Source organism: Sebastes fasciatus, chromosome 19 (genome assembly GCF_043250625.1).
Source record: "Sebastes fasciatus isolate fSebFas1 chromosome 19, fSebFas1.pri, whole genome shotgun sequence".
NCBI lineage: Eukaryota > Metazoa > Chordata > Actinopteri > Perciformes > Sebastidae > Sebastes > Sebastes fasciatus.
Window position 1 is genome coordinate 3,854,601 of NC_133813.1, and position 22,943 is coordinate 3,877,543.

Sequence of the window (22,943 nt, forward strand, 5' to 3'; positions counted from 1 at the left end):
ACAGAGACCCAACATGTAGCACAAGAGATCAGAAAACCACACACAATTTAAAAAGGGGATATTAGTTAATATTATTATTATTATGAATACTTGGAAGCCGAAGTGTAACATGATGAAAGTGATGAAACCAGATTGTGAAAGAACGACACGACAGCATGAGTTGCATTTGGTTTTCTTTTACTATAAACTCAAAATTACAATTTGTGTTTTTAAGCATGTGGTATAATCAACATTTAAAAGTATTATTCAAATGTTTTTTTTTCCCTTTCAAGCTGTAATATTCGTCAACGTGATCACACACAAAAAGTCACCGCTAAAGTCATTCAAGTCTCCCAAATGTACCCGAACCAACAACAAGCCCTTAAATAGTGTTCTTCAGGTGTATATACTATTCTTCTTAGCCTCGCTGAATTTTTGGCAATAGTAAATCCCACAAAAAAATAAAGTACCGCTAGTTTAGTTACCAAAGGCAACGATTCAAATCTGTACAGGAAAACGTTATTTGGCAAAAGAAAAAAGATTCTCTGCAAATCCAACCTGCGATCGCCTTCTTTATATTCTCATTTTCATAAATAGTTCAAAAATATTGCCAGTTTTTTTCCAAAAAGAACAAAGCTACCTCGACGACCCCACGTACCAGACAATAAAAAAAGAAGATTAAGTGAAAACGAGATGTAAATAAAAGATCTTTTGCTTTTGTACAACTTTCATCTTCAGGAACAATAAATTAACAAGAACAAAAAGAGGATTCATTGCACTTCAAGTCGCAACAGAAACAAGAGGAGAAACAAAGATTCACTCATACACACACAAACTCCATTTTTACAAGTGCACTATGAATTTGTTTATATTCTTTAAAAAAAGTGTATAGAAAGAAAGTGAATAAAATCTCGCTTGTGGTCTAAACGTATCCGAGAGAGGAGTAAAAGTACCTGAACGTGAGAGTGGAAAGTGTTTATTTACCCTCTGATGCTCCCTTTTTTTGTATTGCTCATATATTGTAGAAGAATATAAGACAAAGTTCACCGGACGCTTGTTTCTTTTTTTGGCAGTCCCTCGTAGATTTCAATCACAGGAGGAACATTTGTCTCCTCGTGACATTCCAAGCGCCCTCCAGAGTTCAAATAACAAAAACTAATCAGAGTAGGAAAAGTCCTTCTCGTCCGACTCCCAAGTGTTCATTTGGCTGACGATGAAAACAAGAAGATGGAGCAAAAACACGAATAATCACCGGCTCCAGGCGGCTGCAGAATGCACCAAAAGAGAAAGCGCAACTTGTCTTTAATTCATTAATTAATTAAAGTCTGTATGATTGAAGGAACAAAAATTCCACGCAAAAACTGCATGATATTCAAGAAACAAATAAAAAAAGGAAATCAGAGTTGTTCATGTAGTTAAGATAATATTCCAGAGTGGAGCGGAGGGAAGGCATGGTCCAAGCAAAGCCTCTTTCACTTGGCTCGTTTGTAAACGTGTACCGTAGCAAAAAAAAAGTTGTGTATCATTAATGCATAAAGTCGTGTGTAAACTTTTACACGTAGAAATGTGGAAAAAAAAAATTCAAGTGTCAGTGACGACGTGAGTGCCAACATGCAGGTGGTTTCTTCTCCGGGCGCTGTTGGTGGTGACGGTGTGTATCCGTCGCTCTCTAGCTGCTCTCGATGAGCCTCCCCAGCATGTCCCGCAGCTCCGTCAGCTCGAAGATCTTCCCGTCAAGCAGCTCCAGCAGCGAGCGGAGGCTCGTGCGGAAGGCTTCCCGCTCCTGCTGGTTGCTCTCCAGACGCTGCTCCAGACCGCTCAGATGGGCCTCCAGCGTCTGGTTCCTCGACTCCGTGTCCTGAAAACAAACAAAAGGTTTGGTATTTGATTCATCAAACTAGTTTTAAACAGTTGTTCTCATATGTTTTCACCATATACTGTATAAAATATGGACTATTGTGCAACTTCGGGTCTGAAAAGTGAAGCTGAAGAGCCTTAAACCTGCATTCTTTCTAACAGCCAGCAGGGGGCGACTCCTGGTTGCAAAAAGAAGTCTGATTGTATAGAAGTCTATGAGAAAATGAGTCTACTTCTCACTTGATTCATTACCTCAGTAAACATTGTAAACATGAGTTTATGGTCTCAATCGCTAGTTTCAAGTCTTCTTCAATACAGCATGATGTTCATTTAGTAAATTATGGTCCCATTTAGAGTCAAATAGTCTTCTGAAAGTCTTCTGAAAGCTCCCAGTTTAAGAGTTGCGACGTGTTTGTCGACACATTTTTTTGGTGCATAATAAGTTAATATATTGTAACTTTAGTCGTATATTGTTTGTCTTTGTAATCTTATAATATATCTGAGGAAAATGTTGATATTCCCTCATCTTTTTCCTCTGTCATTGTGCCTTCACATTTCCTGCATTATGTTACGTCGACAGTAAGGCTAATATTGCCGTTGCTTAGCAGCGCTGTTCTCACGACTTGAACACCAAGCATATCATGTACACGACTTATTAAATAACTGTATTGACTGTAGACATTTTATGATTGGATTTTATTTATACTGAACTACAGGAGATGGTGGCTTTGCAGCCAATTTGGCACCAATTTGTAGAGACTTCTGGGCTGGGAGATATTTTAGGTGTTAGAACTTCACCATATGGAGTCTGAGTTTCAGCTGCTCATATTTACCGTCTGTAGAATACGATGTGAATGTAGCATTAGCAGCAACATGCTGACCTGCTTTACTCACCTGTAGTTTCTGTGTGAGGGAGTCTTTTAGAGACTGAAACTCGTTGGCACTCTCCACCTCTTCTTTAAGTCTCTCCAACTCCTGGAAGTTATTAAAAGAGAGTAAACATTAAAGATGTAATAAGATGTGTAGGTATGAAAACACGTTGAGCGTCCTGTACTGTAACAGCCTCCTCGTACCTCCTCCTTGGCCTTCAGAGCGTACTCCAGCTCCTCTATCGTTTGGTTGAGTTCTGTCTTTTGGGATTTGATGACTGTTGTTTGGCCGCTCACACACTCCAGCTCCGTCACCTGGAACACAACAGAAACATCTTCATCACAACGTGGTCAAAATGTGCTTTTTAATAAATCAGATCATGTTATTTATTCATGTACCCGTTTGTGTAGCCTCTCGGCTTCCTCCTGATAGGCCGCCAGCTGCTGTTTCCACTGTTTGACATTGGCCGTGGACTCCAGCAGCGCCGCCGTCAGCTTGGCGTTGTTCCCCTTTAGAGCCGCCAGCTCCGCCTCCCAGTGCTTGTTGATGTTGGATGAACTGGGAGGTGAGGGGGAGACTGTTAGCCTACTAGAACAATGTGAAAAGCATTTTTAGAAAACTTTCATCTCTACGTGGTTTTAAAAAAAAAGAAATTCTGCTGCATCAATATCCCCTAAAGCACCACGGACAAAACTATCTGCACTCATTCAGTGGTTTATAATTAATAGGAAGCATGCGTAGTGTTTTAATGTAATGCTTTAATGCTGTCCAGAGGCCCGGGGGAGAAACATTAATAATGAATGAATGAATCGACATGAGCTGCGGCGCTCTGAGCTGCACTGTACCGACTTCATTTTGAATCAGCACTCCAGAGAGTCACTAACGGACAAGAAACCCTCACATACCTAATGTACTCTCCTGAACGGGATTCAGGATCAGGAGGACGTTATTTAACAATGGGGGGACAAAAGTCCCCCCATTGTTAAATAACAAATAGTCTGTGGCCATGGATGTAAAAAGAAACGTGTGTAAATCAACTTCTCAGTGTGAAAGCTTAAATTTAAATCATTATGTAACAGCTGAATCCAGAGTTATTTTCCTGAACGGTCATCAGACCCACGGGACTGCACCGCCCTGCACGCTCATATGACATATCCGGTTGTGCCAGCTTCCTCCTAGCTGTATGTGGCTGTAATAATGGATATATTGGCTGTAATTCATCACTTTTATTATCTTATAATACACCCATGCGCTGTATGCTGTAAGCCTGTACCGTGGTGGATGTATTAACGTCTCTGTTCCCAAACAACCGGCTATCGGACAGTAGCTAGTAGTGCTAGTAGCACGACATCAACAGAGTTTAATGGAGTTGTAGGATATTTACTAACACGCAGGATCAAAAGCACAGGACACAACTTCTTCTACATCCATGGTCTGTGGTCTGTTGGACCCTCTTCTACATCCACGGTCTGTGGTCTATTGGACATCGATTTTGAAGGTCCTTGACATGAAAGAGTTTGAGATTGATCTCAAAATCTGTGTGCTGGATTTTTCTAACTTTCATTTATGCTCCTCTTTTTAGTTTAATAAATAAATAAGTAATTAAATAGTTTCAGTAGAGACATTAAAGTTATGACAACAGAATAGAAAACATTTTGTACGTCTCTTTGTAGGCCGACGTTTTACTGGCGTCTGGTAGTCGCTTTCAGTCCAAAATGGCGGAAGCGTAGCTCTGCTGCTCGACGCTGACGTTGCAATGGAACAATTGACTTTCACTTCTTATCAATACACAGTACGTTCTTTGGTTTACCTGTGTGAGTAGACCAGTGCATTCTGGGAAGGCTCTGCTCTGGGTTCGTTGTGCTGAGGCGTGAGTGGCGTGTCTGGCGTGACTCTCTCGTCGTCTGTTCCGTTGATGCTCTCTGAGGTCATAGGTGACAGCAGATCACCCGGGACCAACTCCTGCTTCCACACATCGGGGAAACAGAAAAATAATATATCATTTGAAAAGAGTTTTAGTCGAAGCAACAGCTCAACATTCAGGGAAAAAAAGTTTATTTGCTTTCATGTCTGTGTGATAAATATGAGTTAGCTTAGCTTAGCATAATGACTGGAAACAGAGGGAAACAGCTAGCCTGGCTCTGCTTCATATTTGGCATAAAGACGGCAAGAAGGCGAACACGTGCATTTCCCAAAAGGCTGAATCCACCCTTTGAATTTGGATTATGAGACACAATAAATGAACAATGAATAATGATTCTGTGCTCTCAAAAACATTCAGTACTTCCTGCTGACATGTAGTTCGGGATGCTGAAAGCTGCTGGTTTAACGTTACAGTGCATCTTTCACACATTTCAGACTCTTTTTCAGATTTTTCTGAAGACCTTGTATCTCCTTTTTCTTTTATCTACGTATAATCGTAGTTATTTGTGATTGTCAGCTGCTGAAACATCCCTCATTACAGCTGACTGTGACTTTCTGAGAGCATGAGAGGAGAGGCGGAGGGTTATGTGGGATAACTTCACAGAGACGGGGGTTCCTCTGGGTGTTAGTCTGACATCAGGGTGATAGACGAGGTTGTTAAAGATGACAATAAGTGATCAGACTTTGGCTGAAATCCACCATTATGCTCACACTGTTTAGAAAAGAACATTTGTTTTTCTTGCAGAGGAGAAACCTGAGGGGAGTTTGCATCATTAACTGGGAGGTAAAACTGGGAAAAAAGGGCCATCGGAGTCGTGAAAATGATTCAGTCCATTTATTTTTTACCTTCTTTTTACCGGGTTTGTTTCCTGACAACACATTCCTCTTTACAGCGCCGCCCTGAGGAGGATTCATCAGGGAGAGCAGAGGAGGCGTTAGCTTAGTGGCTGGAATGTGAGCATGATGCTGTGTGAAACATGAAACATCTCAGTACACCATTACATCAACTTCTAACTCTTTTCACTGGGGCTCGTTACCAAAGCTACAATCAATGAACTAACACTGATTCTGAATAGAAAACGTACTCCACTGTAAAACATATTAAACCAGAACGACTGAGAGGAGAAGGAAACCGCTGTTGGCATCCGGCATTCTGGTCAGATCCCTGGATTTGAATAAAGTGGTGGATAGTTTTGCACAGGAACATCTGTTGGGCTTTATGCTGCTTTATGAGACATCTGGCTCTACATCTGTATACGTAATATCTGGTGTATTTTGATGGCAAACAGCAGGAAGTTCACACATGTTAACATTACTAATGTGACATCCAGAATAACGACGCTTCGATGCTTTTAACACAGCAACAAAACAGATGGAAACTCATACATGCTAACGCAACTTGTTAATGTTAAAGGGACTGTTTGTAACTTTCTAAGCGTATAAATGTAGCGGGTCGGGACACATGCGCGCTCGCATATGCGTGTTCGCGTGTAGCCGCTGTACCCTCCTCCTCTGCCTGCTCGCCTTCACTCAGACAGCGCGCATTCTCGCTCAGCTCGCTCCACCTCTAGACGTGAACGCGCGCTCACTCCACACTGCAGAAGAGTTAGTTTAGCTCTGAGAATATCTAGTGATAAGTGGACGTTTGTGCAGAAATGCTGCAGCTCCTCCAGACCAACAGAGGTTTCCCGTGTCTTGTGAAGTGACGGAGCTCTGCAGAGAGACACGTTGTCTTCTCGTTACCGACCGCGTGCCGGTGTCTCCCTGCTCTCTCCGGCTGCGGGCGGAGGGAGCAGGGAGACATGCTGCGTGGCTTCGCTGCATCAGCCTGCGCTGAGGCAGGAAAAGCCAACACTAGGATCAGATCTAAATCATGTTCATGGAGAGACCTTCGTCTGGTCAGCTAACATTACTGCCAAGCAGCTGAAATATAGAGTGATATTGTGGTTTTAGCTGACGTGTGTCGCCTCACTGTTTTGAGCGATGCTCGTTCATGTTTATTTAGAGCGAGCAAGCGCGAGCCCGACGCTGACTTTCATTGACTTAACGGCCACAGGTGTCGCTGTTAACAAGCATTTCTGAAAGTTACAAATAGTCCCTTTAAATTAAATTACATTTTATATAGCGTCAAATCATAACAGAAGTTATCTAGGTATATATAGGTCTTGTAAATATAATAGTTTTTCTTTATAATCCTTCCTTTAGTGCTACTTTTATGCACGTTCCTTCTGTTTTATTGTTTATATTCTAATTTAAATATCTGTTTGTATGTTTTCTGTGTGTGTAGCGTGGAGGGAGCTACAGCTGCGTTTCATTGTGTGATCCTGTATTGTATAATGATATTAAAGCTGAACCTTGTAGTTCACTTCTTCAGAGTAATCAAAAGGAAGCAGTGGTGGTTGTGCTGGTGTTTGTTACCTGAGAGGGAGTGCTGGTGAGCTCCATCTTCTCCTGAGACTTCTCCTTCGCTAACCGCGCCGCCTCCTTGAACTCAGCAAACTTCTCTGCAAACTAGAAACAACAGGAGTGATTTATAATACAGCTCATCATGTTGTTTTTAAAGAGAAAAGACTCTTCTGTGGGTCCGAGTGGTCTCACCTTGGCCAGGTTGCTCTCCGACGAGAAGCCGAGGCCGTAGACGGTGTTCGCCCGGCTGTCGGCCCACTGACCGAACTTCTGCGACGTCTTGGTGAAGGTCATGTTGGGGGTGATGGTGCTGTTGATGATGGCCTGCGGAGGACAAAACAAATTCAAAGCCTCATTGATTCAGGAAACATCTGGAACGGAGGGTTTGACAAGAGCAGCTGGATGTCTTGATATCTGTGTGTTGTGGTCAGACGTGGGTTTGTATTGAATGAGTCCAACTGACTGTCATGTTATTGATCAGTGTGGGAGGATTCGCTGGAAGAGAGGCGAGCACAGATGGTTAGGAGAAACATTTACCGTTAAGATGCTTTTAATATTCACAGTTTGTTCTTGACAAAAGAGATCTCAACTCAAGCTATTCGCTTTTGACTGTTCTCATCAGCAGATTATCCCTGAAACTGTTCGAGCTTCTCATTCATGTCAACTTAAAAGTTGAGCTTGACGGATCACTGTTGAGGAAACAGCAGCTGAAAACACGGTCAAAAGCTCCAGAACGAGCTAGTAAGAGGACGCTGAGTTGAGATTGTTTTGTCAAACATCTTTTTTAAAGAGCGACTCTTAAACCCGGTGAAAATGTCTGTTGGGTGTGGCATAAAACACTGACACAGTTTTTTATAGGTCAGCTTGACACAGTATGTCTTCAAAAGCTTACAGGAAATTGCAATTTTGCACAAAATGTCCTCACAAATTCTTAGTTATTTTGGCGACTGGTTGTTGTTTACACTCTCAGCAGGTCGACAGAAAGTGTCTCCAAAGACTGTAAAGAGTCAGCAGTGAAAATAGAGATTTGCAAATACCAAACTGGGTAAAAAAACAGATGCAGCTGCAGTTGTATAGATCAAAAAAGTGACCTTTATGACTGGAAGTCAGCTTGTAAATGTAATATTATACAGCAGTCAACTCTGGAAGCCAAACCCAGACGTAAACCTCCACAAATAATAACATATTTATGCTACATAAAGTATTATTATTATTATTATTTAGACTTCTCTCTCTCTTATATATTGTGGTAAAACAAAAACAACATTCATTCTTCTTCTTTGGTTGAACTGAACACAACTGATAGACGTGTGCAACCAATGACTGAATGACTTTGCAGATATATTGTTTGGGCTTAACTCATCTGGCATTTTCATTTCAAAAACTCAAAACACATTTCGAAAAAAAGTTTTCTCCCTTCTGGAATTTGGAAAGAAACACAAGCAGAAATAGTTTTCATTTTGTGGCATCTGTCTCTGTGTGTTTTCTGTTTCTCTGCTGAGAAGACTTATTGTTTGTCTGGATAATAACGTGCTCGCGCTCCAGCTCCAGCTCCAACCCACCCGATCTCGGCTATTTCCAGCAGAACACAGCAAAAAAAACTTGCTGGTTCAACAACAGCAGTAGTCACCCAGAGAGGCTGTTACATAACTATGCTAACTCCACCCCTGCACCTCTCTCCAGACTAAAATAATCACTGCCACATAGATATGACAGACCCGACCGCCTCCTTCCCTGCCTCAGCACGGAGAGAGAGAGAGAGAGAGAGGCCAGGCCGAGGCGAACCAGTCAGACCAGGAGGTGGGATGTGTTGACAAAATCAAATGTAGTGATGGCGACGGACGGAAGTTAAGCTGGACTGAGAGCTCTCACACAACACACACACATAAATACACCAAACACACCTTCGTTCCATCCAGGCTGATGATCCGATATACATTCCTGGTGTTGTCGAAGAAGTAGGAGACCGTGACGGAGTGTTTGCTGGTGGGAACCCAGTTCTTCTTGGTGCTCGGGTCGATCTGGAAGACGTGGGCCCGCGTACTGAAGATGGGCTGCTCGCTGTGCAGAGAGGAGGAGGAGGAAACAGAGGAGGGAAGAAGAAGATGGAGATGGGAGAGTCAGGATCTGCTTAAAAAGACCTCAACTCTGAGCATTACATTTTGCGATGTGTAACTGAATATTGGCCACTGAGGAGGAAAAAAAACAGCTTTGGTTGCACCAAAATAGAAAAAAACAACAAACACTTTAGTCAACACTAACGCCACATCGACAATCCAGCAAACCGTTGTGTTCAAGTAGACGTAGATTCATACCAGTAGCCTCTACAGCCAGCTCTGTGAGGCTATACAGCAGCGCCTTGAGCTGATAGATGCTGATATTTAGCAGGTATAAAGTTGACCATGTTTGCCATCTTACTGTGCGTTCCACTACCCGTACCTCCTCACTATTTAGTACGCCAGAAAAATGATTTTGCAGTATTCAAGCCAGCATGCTTTTCTGGCTATTCTGACCCACAATCCTCTGCACAGCGGCTGTACGAGCAAGAGGGTCAAAGTTCAAGACACAATGTTATGATGAAGTAGTCTGTCCCAATTGTATGCATACTGCAAGCAACAGTACGTGCTTTGTGAGGGCAGCTGCAGTATGTACTAAAAGTAAAAAAGAAGTATGCAATTTGGAACGTAGCCATAGTTTAACATTTGTTATTGGACACATTACAAATGTTGACCTGATGATGGCGCTAAACTAGAATTCATCCTGAGGGGATGTACGAACCAGCATGTATAAAATATGGATTAGTCTCCATGACGTCACCCAGAGGCTTCTGAAGAGCTGTTGTGAAGCTCAAAGTGGGCGGCTCCGGCCGTCGCCGTCTTGGCAGCGACGACACGGCCTAACTTCCGGGTTATTCTAAAAATAGTACATAACAATCTGCTGTGCTACTGGGCTGGCTTCATCCTGACGGGAACAGTAATGTCTGTACACAGTTTCATTACAATCCATCCAATAGTTGTTGGAACCACAGTGTCATTCCTAGAGCAGCATCTCTAACGTGGCTGAATAAGGCTCCACATGAACGATCTAACGCCGCCCTGCCAGAGGAAAGGAAGTGGAAGTGTTGAGGAACGTGATGAATCCTGAGGAAGGTGAGAGAAACAGCTTCCCTGATCCCATCACATCCATAATTCACCAGCCTGCTGTGTTGCTGCGCTGGACGACACCCATTAAGGCCTCCACACTGAGAACTAGTGAGGTTATGTACAAACGGCTTTCCCTCTTCACATGTGGTGAAACGTGTGAAGTGGAACACGAGGATATCAGACAGTAAACAAACTCTATTCGCTTTGTATCTGACTTGGTAGGAGAAATAAAATAAAGATAGCCTGGTTCAAAATCAAATAAATCTGCAAATATTAAAATGCGCTTCATAATGTAGATCACTCCAGTACTTGGAGTTAATGAAGCTTTGCAGCAAGCGCGTAATGAAGTCATTAAAAAGGATTGATGTTTAAAATAAAACCACATTTTATGACAGAAATAATGTCATCCAAACAATCATACTGCTCAGATTTAGGCGACCTAAGTGATATTTACTCTGCTGCATCAAACACTCGTGTATTTTGTGAGCGTCAGAAAGTCTGAATCAAAAACAGGACGGCCCTAAAGACCCTGAATGTCTGCGGCGAAGGTGCAGCGAAGGCTCTGAACGCCTCTTTTCAACGCTGCTGCAGCTCCGGAGCAACTTGCATGACAAAACGGAGATTTGGTGGATTGATTTGAGATCATGTGGGAGCTTCAGATCGATATTGTGGAGAGAGTTGGAACGCTTCCATATATATTTCTAGTGCTGGTGTTTACCTGCTCAAACGTGACACGCTCCAATGATTTGGCGAGAAGAAGAAGCGGCAGCATGTTATATGTGAGGCCTCGTATGTGTGAGTGACCAGCAGGTTGAACGCTGACGTAGAGACAGTGGAGTGAAGCCAAAGGTGACCTGGAAGCACCTGTGCCAACATACAGAGATCAGCAGGCTCTGGACGGCGTCCAGACGTTGCTATGGATGAAAAGCTCCCAGGGTCTTGGATTAAAAGCAGAACAAGCTGGAACGGTCTGGTTGTGACTGGTCTCAACGCTCCACAACAAATCCACGAATAACTAAGAGCACATTTATGCCGGGAGATGTCCAGACTCTGTCTGTGAATGTCCCAATATGACCTTCAAAATATCAAAACGTGGGACTGATGATCTCCTCCAGCTCAAAGGAAGGACTAAAAATGTAAATGTCGTATATAAAAGTTTAGGAATAACTGTCTAATATTACAATGAAAATAGAGAATTACATGTGTTACCACCTTAAATATAAGAATATACACAGACTATGCTGCAATGTTCTCATATAAAAGAGAGAGTGCAGATGAGGCTGATGGTATTTGAACATTTCATTTTGATGTGATGACCTGATGGTCTCAACGAAAAGTTATTACAATTCAAATTGAATCTGATGTTGCCGTTCTCTAGCTGCTAGCCTGGCTAAAAACAAGTCATGCCGAGAGTGACGTCTTAAATGTTTTGGCTGCCGTTGCTGATACTCTTATCTGAAACAGGTTATCGGAATGCAAAACAAAATCTGCTGGATAATTGAGTTCCTCTTTCACAAACGTCTGTCACTCTAGACAACCAGACACAAACAACGCTCTTGAAATAAAGTTTTAGATTTAATGCATCAGAGTTCCTGTTGGGTGTGTTTCACTAACTCTATTTGTCTTTGCTGTGGAGGTTTCCGTGTGATCATCATGAAGACATTTTACTTCCTCTGACATGATTTGCTTACAGCATCTCTTCCCTATCATCTATCAGGACACGTTCAGGACACGTTCAGGACACGTTCAGGACACTTCCAAGATATGTTCAGGACACGTTCAGGACACGTCCACGACATGTTCAGGACACGTTCAGGACACGTTCAGGACACGTCCACGACATGTTCAGGATGAGCTATTACTGCATGGAGAACCAGCACGGTTTAACACAGGACAGTTTGGGACCTTAACTGACATGTTACTGCACAGTATCTGCACATTTACAATAACAGGGGCAGATTTACCATCGAAATTCAAAGTCTTTTTTTTGAAACAATGGGTTTCTGATTTCACACAGACGTAGATAAAATCAGGCTTCTCATTTCTAGTTGGTGAACTGCTGGTTTTGCCAGCTATAGTGACAACTGTCATTGTGGAAATAAAGAAGCAGCAGTGCTCTTGCATTGCAGTTCAGAGCGAGTTAGTCCTGGTGTCGTAGTAGTAAAGCATGATAAGGAGTCAGATTAGACTCTATTTCATTCTAACAGCCCTGATTGTTGGATTTATAAACAGCATGTTTTCACTTTACAAGAGAAGAAAGGTGTAACCGGACTCAGCTCTAGCACACTACGGTAGACACTGGGTGGTACACATCTAAGGCCCAGTGACATGGGTTACAAAGGCTTTAAGGTTGAGGACTAACCTACTGTCCCTTATCTTGGATAACCAGGTTGGCCGAGGTTACTGGAATAAAAACGTAACCAAATCCAATAAAGAGAGACAGAGCTGCTTACGGGAGCCTGAACTCTGATAGCACCAGTGGATGTGCTAACAGATATAACTCCACTAAAGGTAGTTAACTAATGATGTGATCCTAATGCTGCACAGTAGGTTACTACTGCAGGCTGTAGGCTGGTTAGCCGACACGCTTCTGTTACAGCAGATAAACTCAATGTTTGATCTTTACACTTTGCTCTTTTTGGTTTTGGAAAAGATAAATAAACGCTCTCCAAACTCTTTAGATGACAGGTATCTCTTTTACCCCGTGAACACCGTTAACGCAGAATTCACACCAAGCAGCGGAGAAGTGACACAATAATTCCATTTTTCTGCAGCCAGGAGACGTGTTCATGTGTTTCAGGCGGGAAGAAATTCTTTGTAACACAGGTCAACACGTCAAAGGAGTCACAGGATCTGTTCACTGATTGGCTGATACTCTCTGGTTACACTTTTCCCAACTTTTAGTTTGGCCGCACTTCGCCGCAGAATTGAACAGCCACCGCTGCTTTTCATAGACGTGCACGGCAGCTCGCCGCGCTTCGCTGCTGCTCTGGTGTGAATTCGGCGTCTAAGCTGTGATTGGGCAATCACTGATCAGGGGAGGGGTTTAGCGAACGGCATTGACTAAAAATTATTAATTAATTATCCAGCAACTGGTTCACAACTTCTACACGTGTCACTTATGACAACTTTTGGAGTTTTCATCTTGAAAACTTATCAAAAATATCTAAACACAATGTCAATCTTATGTTTGACATTGTGTATATTTATATATTTATGACACTTACCGGTAACCTTTTTACTTTTCTGGCATTGTGTACATTTGGTTGTTGCACCTTATTGATAAGCTTTTTATTGTTTATATCTTCTTTTAATTTGGACTCTTCCTCACTTCGTAGCGCTGCACAACAACTTCCCTCTGGATCAATTAAGTTCTATCTTATCTTATCAATAGGTGATGAAGCAGCCGATGTAGTTTAGTTGAAATCATTGAGCATTTTGTTTTATATTTGTCACATTTAAAGACGTCAGTAAACAGCATTTTTAATTGGAAATCAATTAAATATGTCTGCCTGTCTTTCAGGAAACAAACTGCTTCTCCAGAGGATGTAAATATCTACATAATATCTGATTTTGGTACTTTATGATTTGTTTTACAAACTTCTGTTGGTGTTTAGATGCCCAGCAGATGATTTGGCGAGTGAATTATATTTCCCATGTCTGTAGAAGACAGTTTTATCAGCTAATGACTTAGATTGGTGGCTTAATACAACTTCAATTTTGCATGTGATCTTTGTGATTTTTTCTCTTCCAATTACAAAGAACATAGACGATCAATAGGTCGACTGTGTTCGAGTTTGAAAGGGAGGGAGCAGAAAGTGAATTCAGCCAACTGAAAATGAACTTGAAATCTAATTTGTAAATACTTTGTGTTGTTTCCTGGTTTTAGTAAACACTAAATACTGTGTGCTGGAAAAATACAAACATGCTGCACATTCCTAAGGTCATGACAGGTGACACTCATTGCCCTTAGGGCGTATTTGTGTTTCGGTGTTGCATACTTAGTCAACGAACTTGTAGCGCCAATTTGAGGACAAGTAACCCTAAAAAGGACAGAAGTGTCAGCCAGACAGACAATGTGAGATATACGACTGTGAGCATGCACGCAAGGGTATGAATGTCGCGAAACGGAGAGACTCAGGGCTCTCAGCCCTGAACATTTATGTTGATGGTTGTTTGCCCACTTGCAAGTGTTTATTAAACCGACTTTCTCTTGATTTTCAAGTCCTTCTTTACAGAAATTTTCTCCACATACTGCTTCAGAGAAACTGTCTGGTATTCAGAGGCTTGACTAGATGATGTCACTGCTTTAATGTGACTGTTGCTCAACCACAGTGTCAAAGTCTCGTTGTTTTTAAAAGGGGTTGCAGCGGGCGTCCTGACCACGTTTTATAGCGGCTCATTTTATATTTCATTCATTAGTGTGACGGCGTGGCCTAGATCAAAATGTGCCCCCGTGGTGTGTGTGTGTGTGTGTGTGTGTGTGTGTGTGTGAGAGAGAGTGTGTGGGGCGATTGTTAGCCCATAATCCCTTCTCACAATGAAACGCACGGAGGCATTCAAGTCTCAATGACAAGAGCTTTGACAGAGGAATCTGACCGCAGATGTTATCAGATCAGCAGTTCTCCACTTACAGAAGACACACACAGTGTTTGCATGCTGGGAAACAAAGACGTGTCTGTGGCTGAAAGTTAATGTGTTCAGATTATCTGTAACTACGTACAAAACGTTCCTTATCTGGTCTGTTGCAAATCAGTCACTCAGGACATCGAGCCTCGTTGATGCCACATTTATCCTCAACATGGATTCAAAGGATTACTCAAATTATCCCAATTTATGATGGTTATGACCCTCCGTCTCTGAATCCTCAGGCTGCAACTAACCATTATTTCCTTTGCCAGTTAATCTGATGATTATTTTCTGATTTATAATATCTTGTTTTGTGCAAACAACCCAAATATATTTAATTTACAATGACATAAAACTGAGAAAGCAGTTAAATCTTCACATTTGAGAGGATGTTTCAGTGCTAATTTTAATATTAACGTGGGAATTTGAAAACATTTAACACCTTTTAAATCACAATTGCTTTTCTGTGATTTTATTTATATTTTATGACATTTTAGTTGTTTAACTCTCTGGGTTTTTATGTGTTTAGTTATTGGCTTTTAGTATATTTAATTATCCTTTATTGTAAAGCACTTCCTGTGTTTTGAAAGGTGCTATATAAATAAAAAAATATTATTATTATTAATTTGTCTTTGATGTGTCTCACATGGAGACACAAAATAATCTTGTGCCATTATTGAATAATCCGTTTATTTTTTCAATTAACCGATTCACTGTTTGGTCTATTAAATGTCATAATAAAAGCTAAAGATGTCTGTCACCATTTGTCATAAAACTGACATATTCAAATTGTTTTTTTTGTCTGATCAAGAGTCCAAAATCTGAAGATATATAGATTAATAATTAATTTACTTCTCTGTCAGTCGACTATAAATTAACGGTCTCAATTCAAAGCCTTCCTATAAAGAACTCTTCTTCACACTCTTAAAAGAAGAATTAAAGGCCGTATTAACTCATGGTATAAAACAGTAAAAAATCCTCACTCATCAAACACGGTGTCAGAGCACGGACGGCTGCAGTCTGTGCTTGCAGGGAAAAAATAACCCTGCATTACTAACTTAGCTGCTGCGTCGTCATGGCAACGGCCATGTGACTCAGGGCTGGTCATGAGCTGCAAACATCCTCCAACTATCTCTCTCCATCTCTCCATCTCTCTCTCTCTGTCCATCTCTCTGCTTCCCACCACATGCTCCCTCGCCCAATCAGATGGCAGCGTCGCTGTCGGGTTTCATCCACTTGCAGAGGGAGGCAGCGGGGGCTTGGCAAGGCTCAACCTCCATCACTTTAACAAAACACACATATGGCTTTCACCGGTGGTGCACGGCTCAGAGTCATAGAAGAAGAATGGGTGTGTTCATGTGGAGAGTAAGGAAGGTTTTGGTTGCCACTTTCAAGCTTTTTTTTTTTTTTACAATTTCTCAAGATACAGAGGTGCAGTGACGGCTGAACCCTTGTCTGGATGTAATAAGTCAAAAAAACATATCGATATATCTGTTGCCTTTTTAAATAACTTCTCCTTGACATCCGTGGAAGATATAATACGACCAAAAAAAAAAGTGAACAAGAAGAAACAGTAACAAAAACATAATTATTGTTGAATGAGAATAATGAATAATATTGTGGGATTATTCCTTATTTCATGAGCTATTTTGCAAATTAAACATTATTATTACATACTTATGTATGAAAAAACCAAAAAAAAAAAACCAAAAAAAAACTGATTTAGAGGTTGATTACCATGGCAACGGTCGAAGCTTCGAAGCATTCAGGTCAGCCCTAATCGACACATCGATTCAATGATCAGCGATCCAATATCATTGATACATATCATCTTTAAAGGTCCCATATTGTGCTCTTTTTCAGGATCATACTTCTATTTTGTGTTTATACTAGAACATGTTTACATGCTGTAATGTTAAAAAAAAAAACTTAATTTTCCTCGTGCTGTCTGCCTGAATATACCTGTATTTACCCTCTGTCTGAAACGCTCCGTTTTAGCGCGTTTCGACGGAATTGCGATGAAATTGCAACAGATTTGCGTTGCTAGGTAACAGCTTGGGTCCATGTGTACTTCCTGTCAGCTGATGACATTCATATACGCTGCAACCAGGAATAAACTGGGACACATTTAGATTGTTTACGTTTAAATCTGTGTAAAGGGTCCAAATATTGTATATTTGTGACATCACAAATGGACAGATATCCTGACAGCTTGTTTCAAATGCAGAGTTTCTGAATACGGGCTGTGTGTATTTCCCTGTGGATTGAGTGTTTCGATACTTTCACAGTATCTATATAGCACTTAAGCCTGCTTTATAATAAAAAAAACATGAAAATCTGACTTGTTTATAATATGGGACCTTTAAGATACTGCTGTATTTCCAAATTCCCATGGCACGTCTGTGTCACCATTTGTCGCGGTACAACGGTTTTACACTCTGAGGCTCACGTTACCGCAATTTCACAAGCGTGTCGGAGAACTACGTTGGCCTTCAGGTGACGTAGAAACGTGACAGTCTCTCTCTAGAGCCAGAGTTTGGTTTGTCCGTTCTGGACTACTGTAGAAACATGAAGGAGCAGCATGGAGGAATCCATGAAGAGGATCCGCTCCCTATGTAGATATGAAGGGCTCATTGTAAGCGAACGAAAACATTCTTAGTTTCTAGTAAATTATCCAGAGCTATATTCGTCCTGTCAGCCAATAAAAGTAAAAAATAATGATATATTGCCTTATATGGTCTTGGCATAACAGGTGTCAAAATAAGACTTTTATAAATGGATGTGTTATCTCACTATTCACCCGTATAATGTGCTCACACCTGAATCCCTCTGCTTCCAAAATATGTGTCTATTTCCAGTGAAAACATGCTGGCGGCAAGTTGAACTACTGGCCTCACCGGTTAAGTAGAAATATTCCCTGGACTCTGTTTTATTCAGGAGTGCCAAGTTTGAGGCGGACGGCTTGTTTACAGTCATCTATTATAGAAGAACAGAAGCTCCAGTACTTGTTGGAGGTCTGACTTGCTAATTATGGGGGTATGTAAGTGCACGCATAGGACATGCTCTCTTTCTGTCTGAGGAATTGATCGTTGGACTGGATTATAGGCATTGGCCTTGAGAATTACAGAGGATGTGCTTTGCACCCCAACCCCCCATCCCACCACCACAATATGACAACACACCAATCACATGCTACATCATCTGCTTTAAGAACTAGGTCGCTCTTGATCAGGAGAATCACCATACATCTGTAGGTCCAGCTACATGCATTACACCAGCCAAGATCAGTATTGTCTGGTGGTGGTGGTGGTGGGGGATGTAAGTTGGTTTGGTTTCTCTTTGGCTGCACAAAATAAATTATTATACTCTTATGGAACAGACAGAAAAACAGCAATGTCTTACATCCTTTCAATCAACAAAATAAGCTACTGTCTGAGCTGTGATACTTTCACCAGCAGCCTATGGAAGACGGAACCTGCCAAAATAAAAAATAAATGACTCAATAAATAAATAAATGTCATTAAATGTAGTAAAAATAATGTTAAAATAAATATAGCCATTAATGAATTGACAAAATGTGACATAAATTGATATTTCTGTTTCAATTTGCTTCTTTATTTATTTATTTATCTTTGTATTCATTCCCTTATTTATTTACTATTCTGCTTAATTCTGTTTGTTTTGGAATTTATTTTTTATTTCATTTATTTCTTTCATTTATTATTTATTTATTTATGCACTTATTTTTTATTTATTTATATTTATGCAAAATTTCCCCTTTGCATTTGACAACTTATTTATTTCCCAAAACTAATTTGTTTCTGTATTCTTTTTTTACACATTTCTTTTTATATTTCTTTATGCATTGCTGCCTCATGCAAATGAGGGGGTTGCCACTATTATGTGTGTCATTATGGAGTCAGGGTGCATGACTATATGCTATTGCTAGCTATACATTTAAAAAATTGGACTCTTATTACTACTCTTTGTTTAATTTTCCCTTTTATTCATTTATGTAGTATGTTTGGGGAAATAAATAAGTTGTGAAATGCAAAGGGAAAATCGTGAATAAATGAATAAATAAATATAAAATAAAATAAATAATAAGTGAAAATAAATAAATGAATAAATAAAAAAGAAATGCAAAAATAAATATATACAATTGAAAAAATAAATAAATTAATAAATCCATAAATAAATAAAAGGGAAAATTAAACAGAATAGTAAATAAATAAAGGATTTACTACGAAAATAAAAAAAAATAAATATCAATTTATATCACATTTTATCAATGAATTAATGGCTACATTTATTTTTAATATTATTTTTGCTACATTTAATAATTAATTTATCTTGTCATTTATTTATTTATTCATTTATTTTTTAATTTTGGCGGCTTCTGTCCTCTACAGTAGCCTGCTTCATTACAGCTTTAATCTTTTGGCTTCACTAATCTAAAATGTCAGTGTATATGGAGGCTGTGAGTGGATGTACAGTAATGATGGACTTCTATCAGGAGGTTTATTTGCTGTATCTCTGGGGCAGTTAATGCATTTTCTTTAGTATTTGACAGGAGTACTTCTACACAAGGTGGCTATAAGCTACAAGTGTTTCAGCTCTGCAGAAAATCTGCTGAAATGTACAAACAACAAACCTGACATGTGTGAGTGAGATCTGTAGCTTCATATACCCCATTTTTGCTGGATGTTTGGAGGCTTTAGTTGAGTCGTAAATGATCCTCTTGGTGGTGTGTTTCGGGAAATAAATAAGTTGTGAAATGCAAAGGGAAAATCGTGAATAAATAAATATAAAATAAAATAAATAAATAAATAATAAGTGAAAATAAATAATAAATAAATAAAAGGGAAAAATAAACAGAATAGTAAATAAATAAGTCGTGAAATGCAAAGGGAAATCGTGAATAAATAAATATAAAATCAAATAAATAATAAGTGAAAAATAAATAGAAAATGCTACAATAAATGCAAAAATAAAAAATAAACGCAAAAAAAAAAAAATACAATTGAAAAAAAAAATCCATACATAAAAGGGAAAATTAAACAGAACAGTAAATAAATAAAGGAATTACTACGAAGATAATTTTTTTTGTATTTTTTTAAATCAAAATACATTTTTATATTATTTTTGCTACATTTAATAATTTATTTATCGAGTAATTTATTTATTTATTTTTTAATTTAAATAAAACCTCTACAGTAGCTTGCTTCATTACAGCCTAATCTTTTGGCTTCACTAATCTAGAATGTGAGTGTATATAATGAGGGACTTCTATCAGGAGTATGTGGTTTATTTGTTGTATCTTTGGGGCAATTCATGCATTTTCTTTAGTATTTGACAGGAGATGACAGGAGTACTTCTTCTACACAGTTAGCCACAGTTAGGGTGGCTATGGGCTACAAGTGTCTGCAGAAATCTGCTCAAATGTACAAACAACAAAGTGCATTAACACCCTGACATGTGTGAGTGAGATCTGTAGCTTCACATACCCCATTTTTGCTGGATGTTTGGAGGCTTTAGTTGAGTCGTAAATGATCCTCTCAGTCGGTGGTGTGTTGTTGAGCAGGCTGGAGGCTACAGCTTGATCCTCTGTCTCTGTCCAACTAAAGCTGATCTGCTGGTTGTGTCTTCAGTCCAGGCATGGGCTCTGTTCTGGTGCTGTTGTTGTTGTTATTATGCCCTTAGGTGCATTCTTGTTTGGTGATTTCATCCATGCAAACGTGTCTGTGCATGCATGATGAGCAGAGAAGCAGCAGCTGATGCTACCTAGCAGCTAGCTGTAGCTAAAGCTGTAAAATAGTGCTAAAATAAGCTAGTTTTATCCATCCGTTAGCTGCAGCTGGTGGTGCAAAAACACTGAAATCTGACAAGCTGGTAACATGCAGCGATATTTAACCTCAGCCGAATAAATAATCAATACATTGACTGTTCATAAATCCAACTTTTAGTCGCTGGCTCCTTCTTTTAGTCCGCTGTGCCATTAAAATCAAATTCCGTCAATGGAGTCTGGTATTGTGTAGTTTTTAACTGTCAAATCAGACTTTTAACGCTGCTTTGCGATGCTGGATGTTTTCCTTCAACAGAGGGCTTCATGTCTGGTGTTTTTGGAGAAAATATTTGGTGTATAGTCCAGGTTGTATCATCTTCCAAGAGCGATCAGCTGCACCAACGTCAATGTGTAGGAGCGACAGTACCAGCCTTCACTCATAAAACAGCAGATTTAATTTTATATCTTGTTGTTCGCGTAATTCTTCACGTAATTTAGCCAAGCGTTAAAACCGGGATTTAGATTGTGGTCTTGGTGATCCATCGGCTTGGTTTATCCTCTCATCATCCACCTGTCTTGGTCTCTATCAGCCCGCATCTCATTCATTTAGCTCGGCTCTCCATCCTCCTCTCTCTGTTGCTGCTGCTCTGTGGGGAGCATTAAACCGGTGACGTCATCACGTCGCCTATAAAGAAAACATCCGGTGACATGTGACGTATTTTGGAGGCCAACCCGGAAGTGAGTACTGGTTCCCTCATTGGTTCCCTCATTGGTTCCCTCATGGGTTCCCTCGACAAAAAGGTAATTTTACATTTTTATATTCTAAAATGTATTGTAGTATTTTTTTAGGTATCATAAAGCAGCACTGTTTTTAACCTTTAGGTTAAAGTTATTTGAAATTTTGAGCATGTTTAAAGGGACTATTTGTACCTTTCAGAAATGCTTGTTAACAGCGACACCTGTAGCCGTTAAGTCAACGAAAGTCAGCGTCCTTTTGCTCGGGCTCGCGCTTGTGCTCGCTCTACATAGACATGAACCAGCATCGCTCAAAACAGTGAGGCGACACACGTCAGCTAAAACCACAATATCACTCTATATTTCAGCTGCTTGGCAGTAATGTTAGCTGACCAGACGAAGGTCTCTCCATGAATCAATGCTGATCCTAGAGTTGGCTTTTCCTGCTTCAGCCTCCCGACCGTGGTCGGGGGGAACAGGGGAGACACCGGAGTTTTGGTTGGAGACGATAACGTTTCTCTCTGCGGAGCCCCGTCACTTCACAAGACACGGGAAACCTCTGTTGGTCTGGAGGAGCTGCAGCAGTTATTTCTGCACAAACTTCCACTGTACATTCACTAGATATTTTCAGAGCTAAACTAACTCTTCTGCAGTGTGGAGTGGGCTGCGCGCAGCTGTCATCTCTGGGCGCTGTTGTCCTCAAAACTCTTCAAATCGCAGGTTCCCTGAGTTGGCTCCAGTCGAGTCAAGTCAAGTCAAATTTTATTTCTATAGCCCAAAATCACAAATCACAAATGTTCTGGATTGATGCAGCCAACTTTCTATAAAAGAAACCTAAAATTCATGTTGAAATAAATATGTTTGATGTAATGCTATATTTTAGTTTTGCTGTATATCAAAAAATATATATATTTTTTTAGAAAAAATGGTCAGAAACCAATCCAACTTTCCTGCACTTTATTAATTAATTCAAACAATATAGCACCATCTTACCCAATGTTAAAAACAAAAGCCATTAAGACCTTCAAATCAATACAATATGAAGCATATAACACAAACAGTCTGGCTTTATGAAATGCAATTCATTTTTGTTTTGTCTTATTATTAATTTAATTGTCTATGTATCTGTTTATACCTCTGTATATGAACATGTGTACAATAAAAAAAAAAAATATATATATGTATAGATAAAAATACTTTACCTTTTCCTAGCACCACCTTGAGGCCAAAAATGGCAACTGCAAGTCTTTGAACACTTTATTCTACATAATCCTTCACTGTACTGGAAACAGGTGGCCCTAGAAAGGTCTGGATGTTTATATCACATATAGTACAAATGTATATATAAGAGAAACCATGAAACACATACAGAAGAAGAATTTTATTTAGTGTTAATACAATAAATATACAAAACTCAAACTACTCAACATGCGACTGAAGGTCAAACCAGAGTGCATCTTAAAATCACACCAATTGAGAGCAAATAGCCGACCATCTGTACATCGTACAAAATATACAAACATCCTTTACTATTTCTTTTCAATAATTTAATTAAGATGTTATTGTTGAGAGCTTATGAATTCATTTAATTGTCAGTGTTTCTACCACAAACCATG

At 39.9% G+C, this 22,943-nt stretch overlaps 1 protein-coding gene across 7 annotated transcripts; it reads right to left on the reverse strand.

Moving 5' to 3' along the window:
• Nucleotides 1-160: 160 nt before the first annotated feature.
• homer1 (homer scaffold protein 1) lies at nucleotides 161-21,281 on the reverse strand. Of its 7 annotated transcripts, none has more exons than XM_074618585.1 (10): nucleotides 20,315-21,261; nucleotides 8,940-9,096; nucleotides 7,228-7,359; nucleotides 7,048-7,140; nucleotides 5,476-5,529; nucleotides 4,517-4,668; nucleotides 3,105-3,264; nucleotides 2,910-3,020; nucleotides 2,731-2,811; nucleotides 161-1,837 (listed from the first exon to the last, which is right to left on the reverse strand). In XM_074618585.1, the coding sequence occupies exons 1-10, from the start codon at nucleotides 20,317-20,319 to the stop codon at nucleotides 1,649-1,651; spliced, it is 1,134 nt and encodes a 377-aa protein (XP_074474686.1). In that variant the 5' UTR covers nucleotides 20,320-21,261; the 3' UTR covers nucleotides 161-1,648. The 7 variants fall into 7 exon arrangements, with proteins under 7 accessions (XP_074474686.1, XP_074474684.1, XP_074474682.1 ...); XM_074618583.1 differs by having other exon boundaries at nucleotides 3,105-3,291; XM_074618581.1 differs by having other exon boundaries at nucleotides 3,105-3,294.
• Between the last annotated feature and the right edge of the window lie 1,662 nt (nucleotides 21,282-22,943).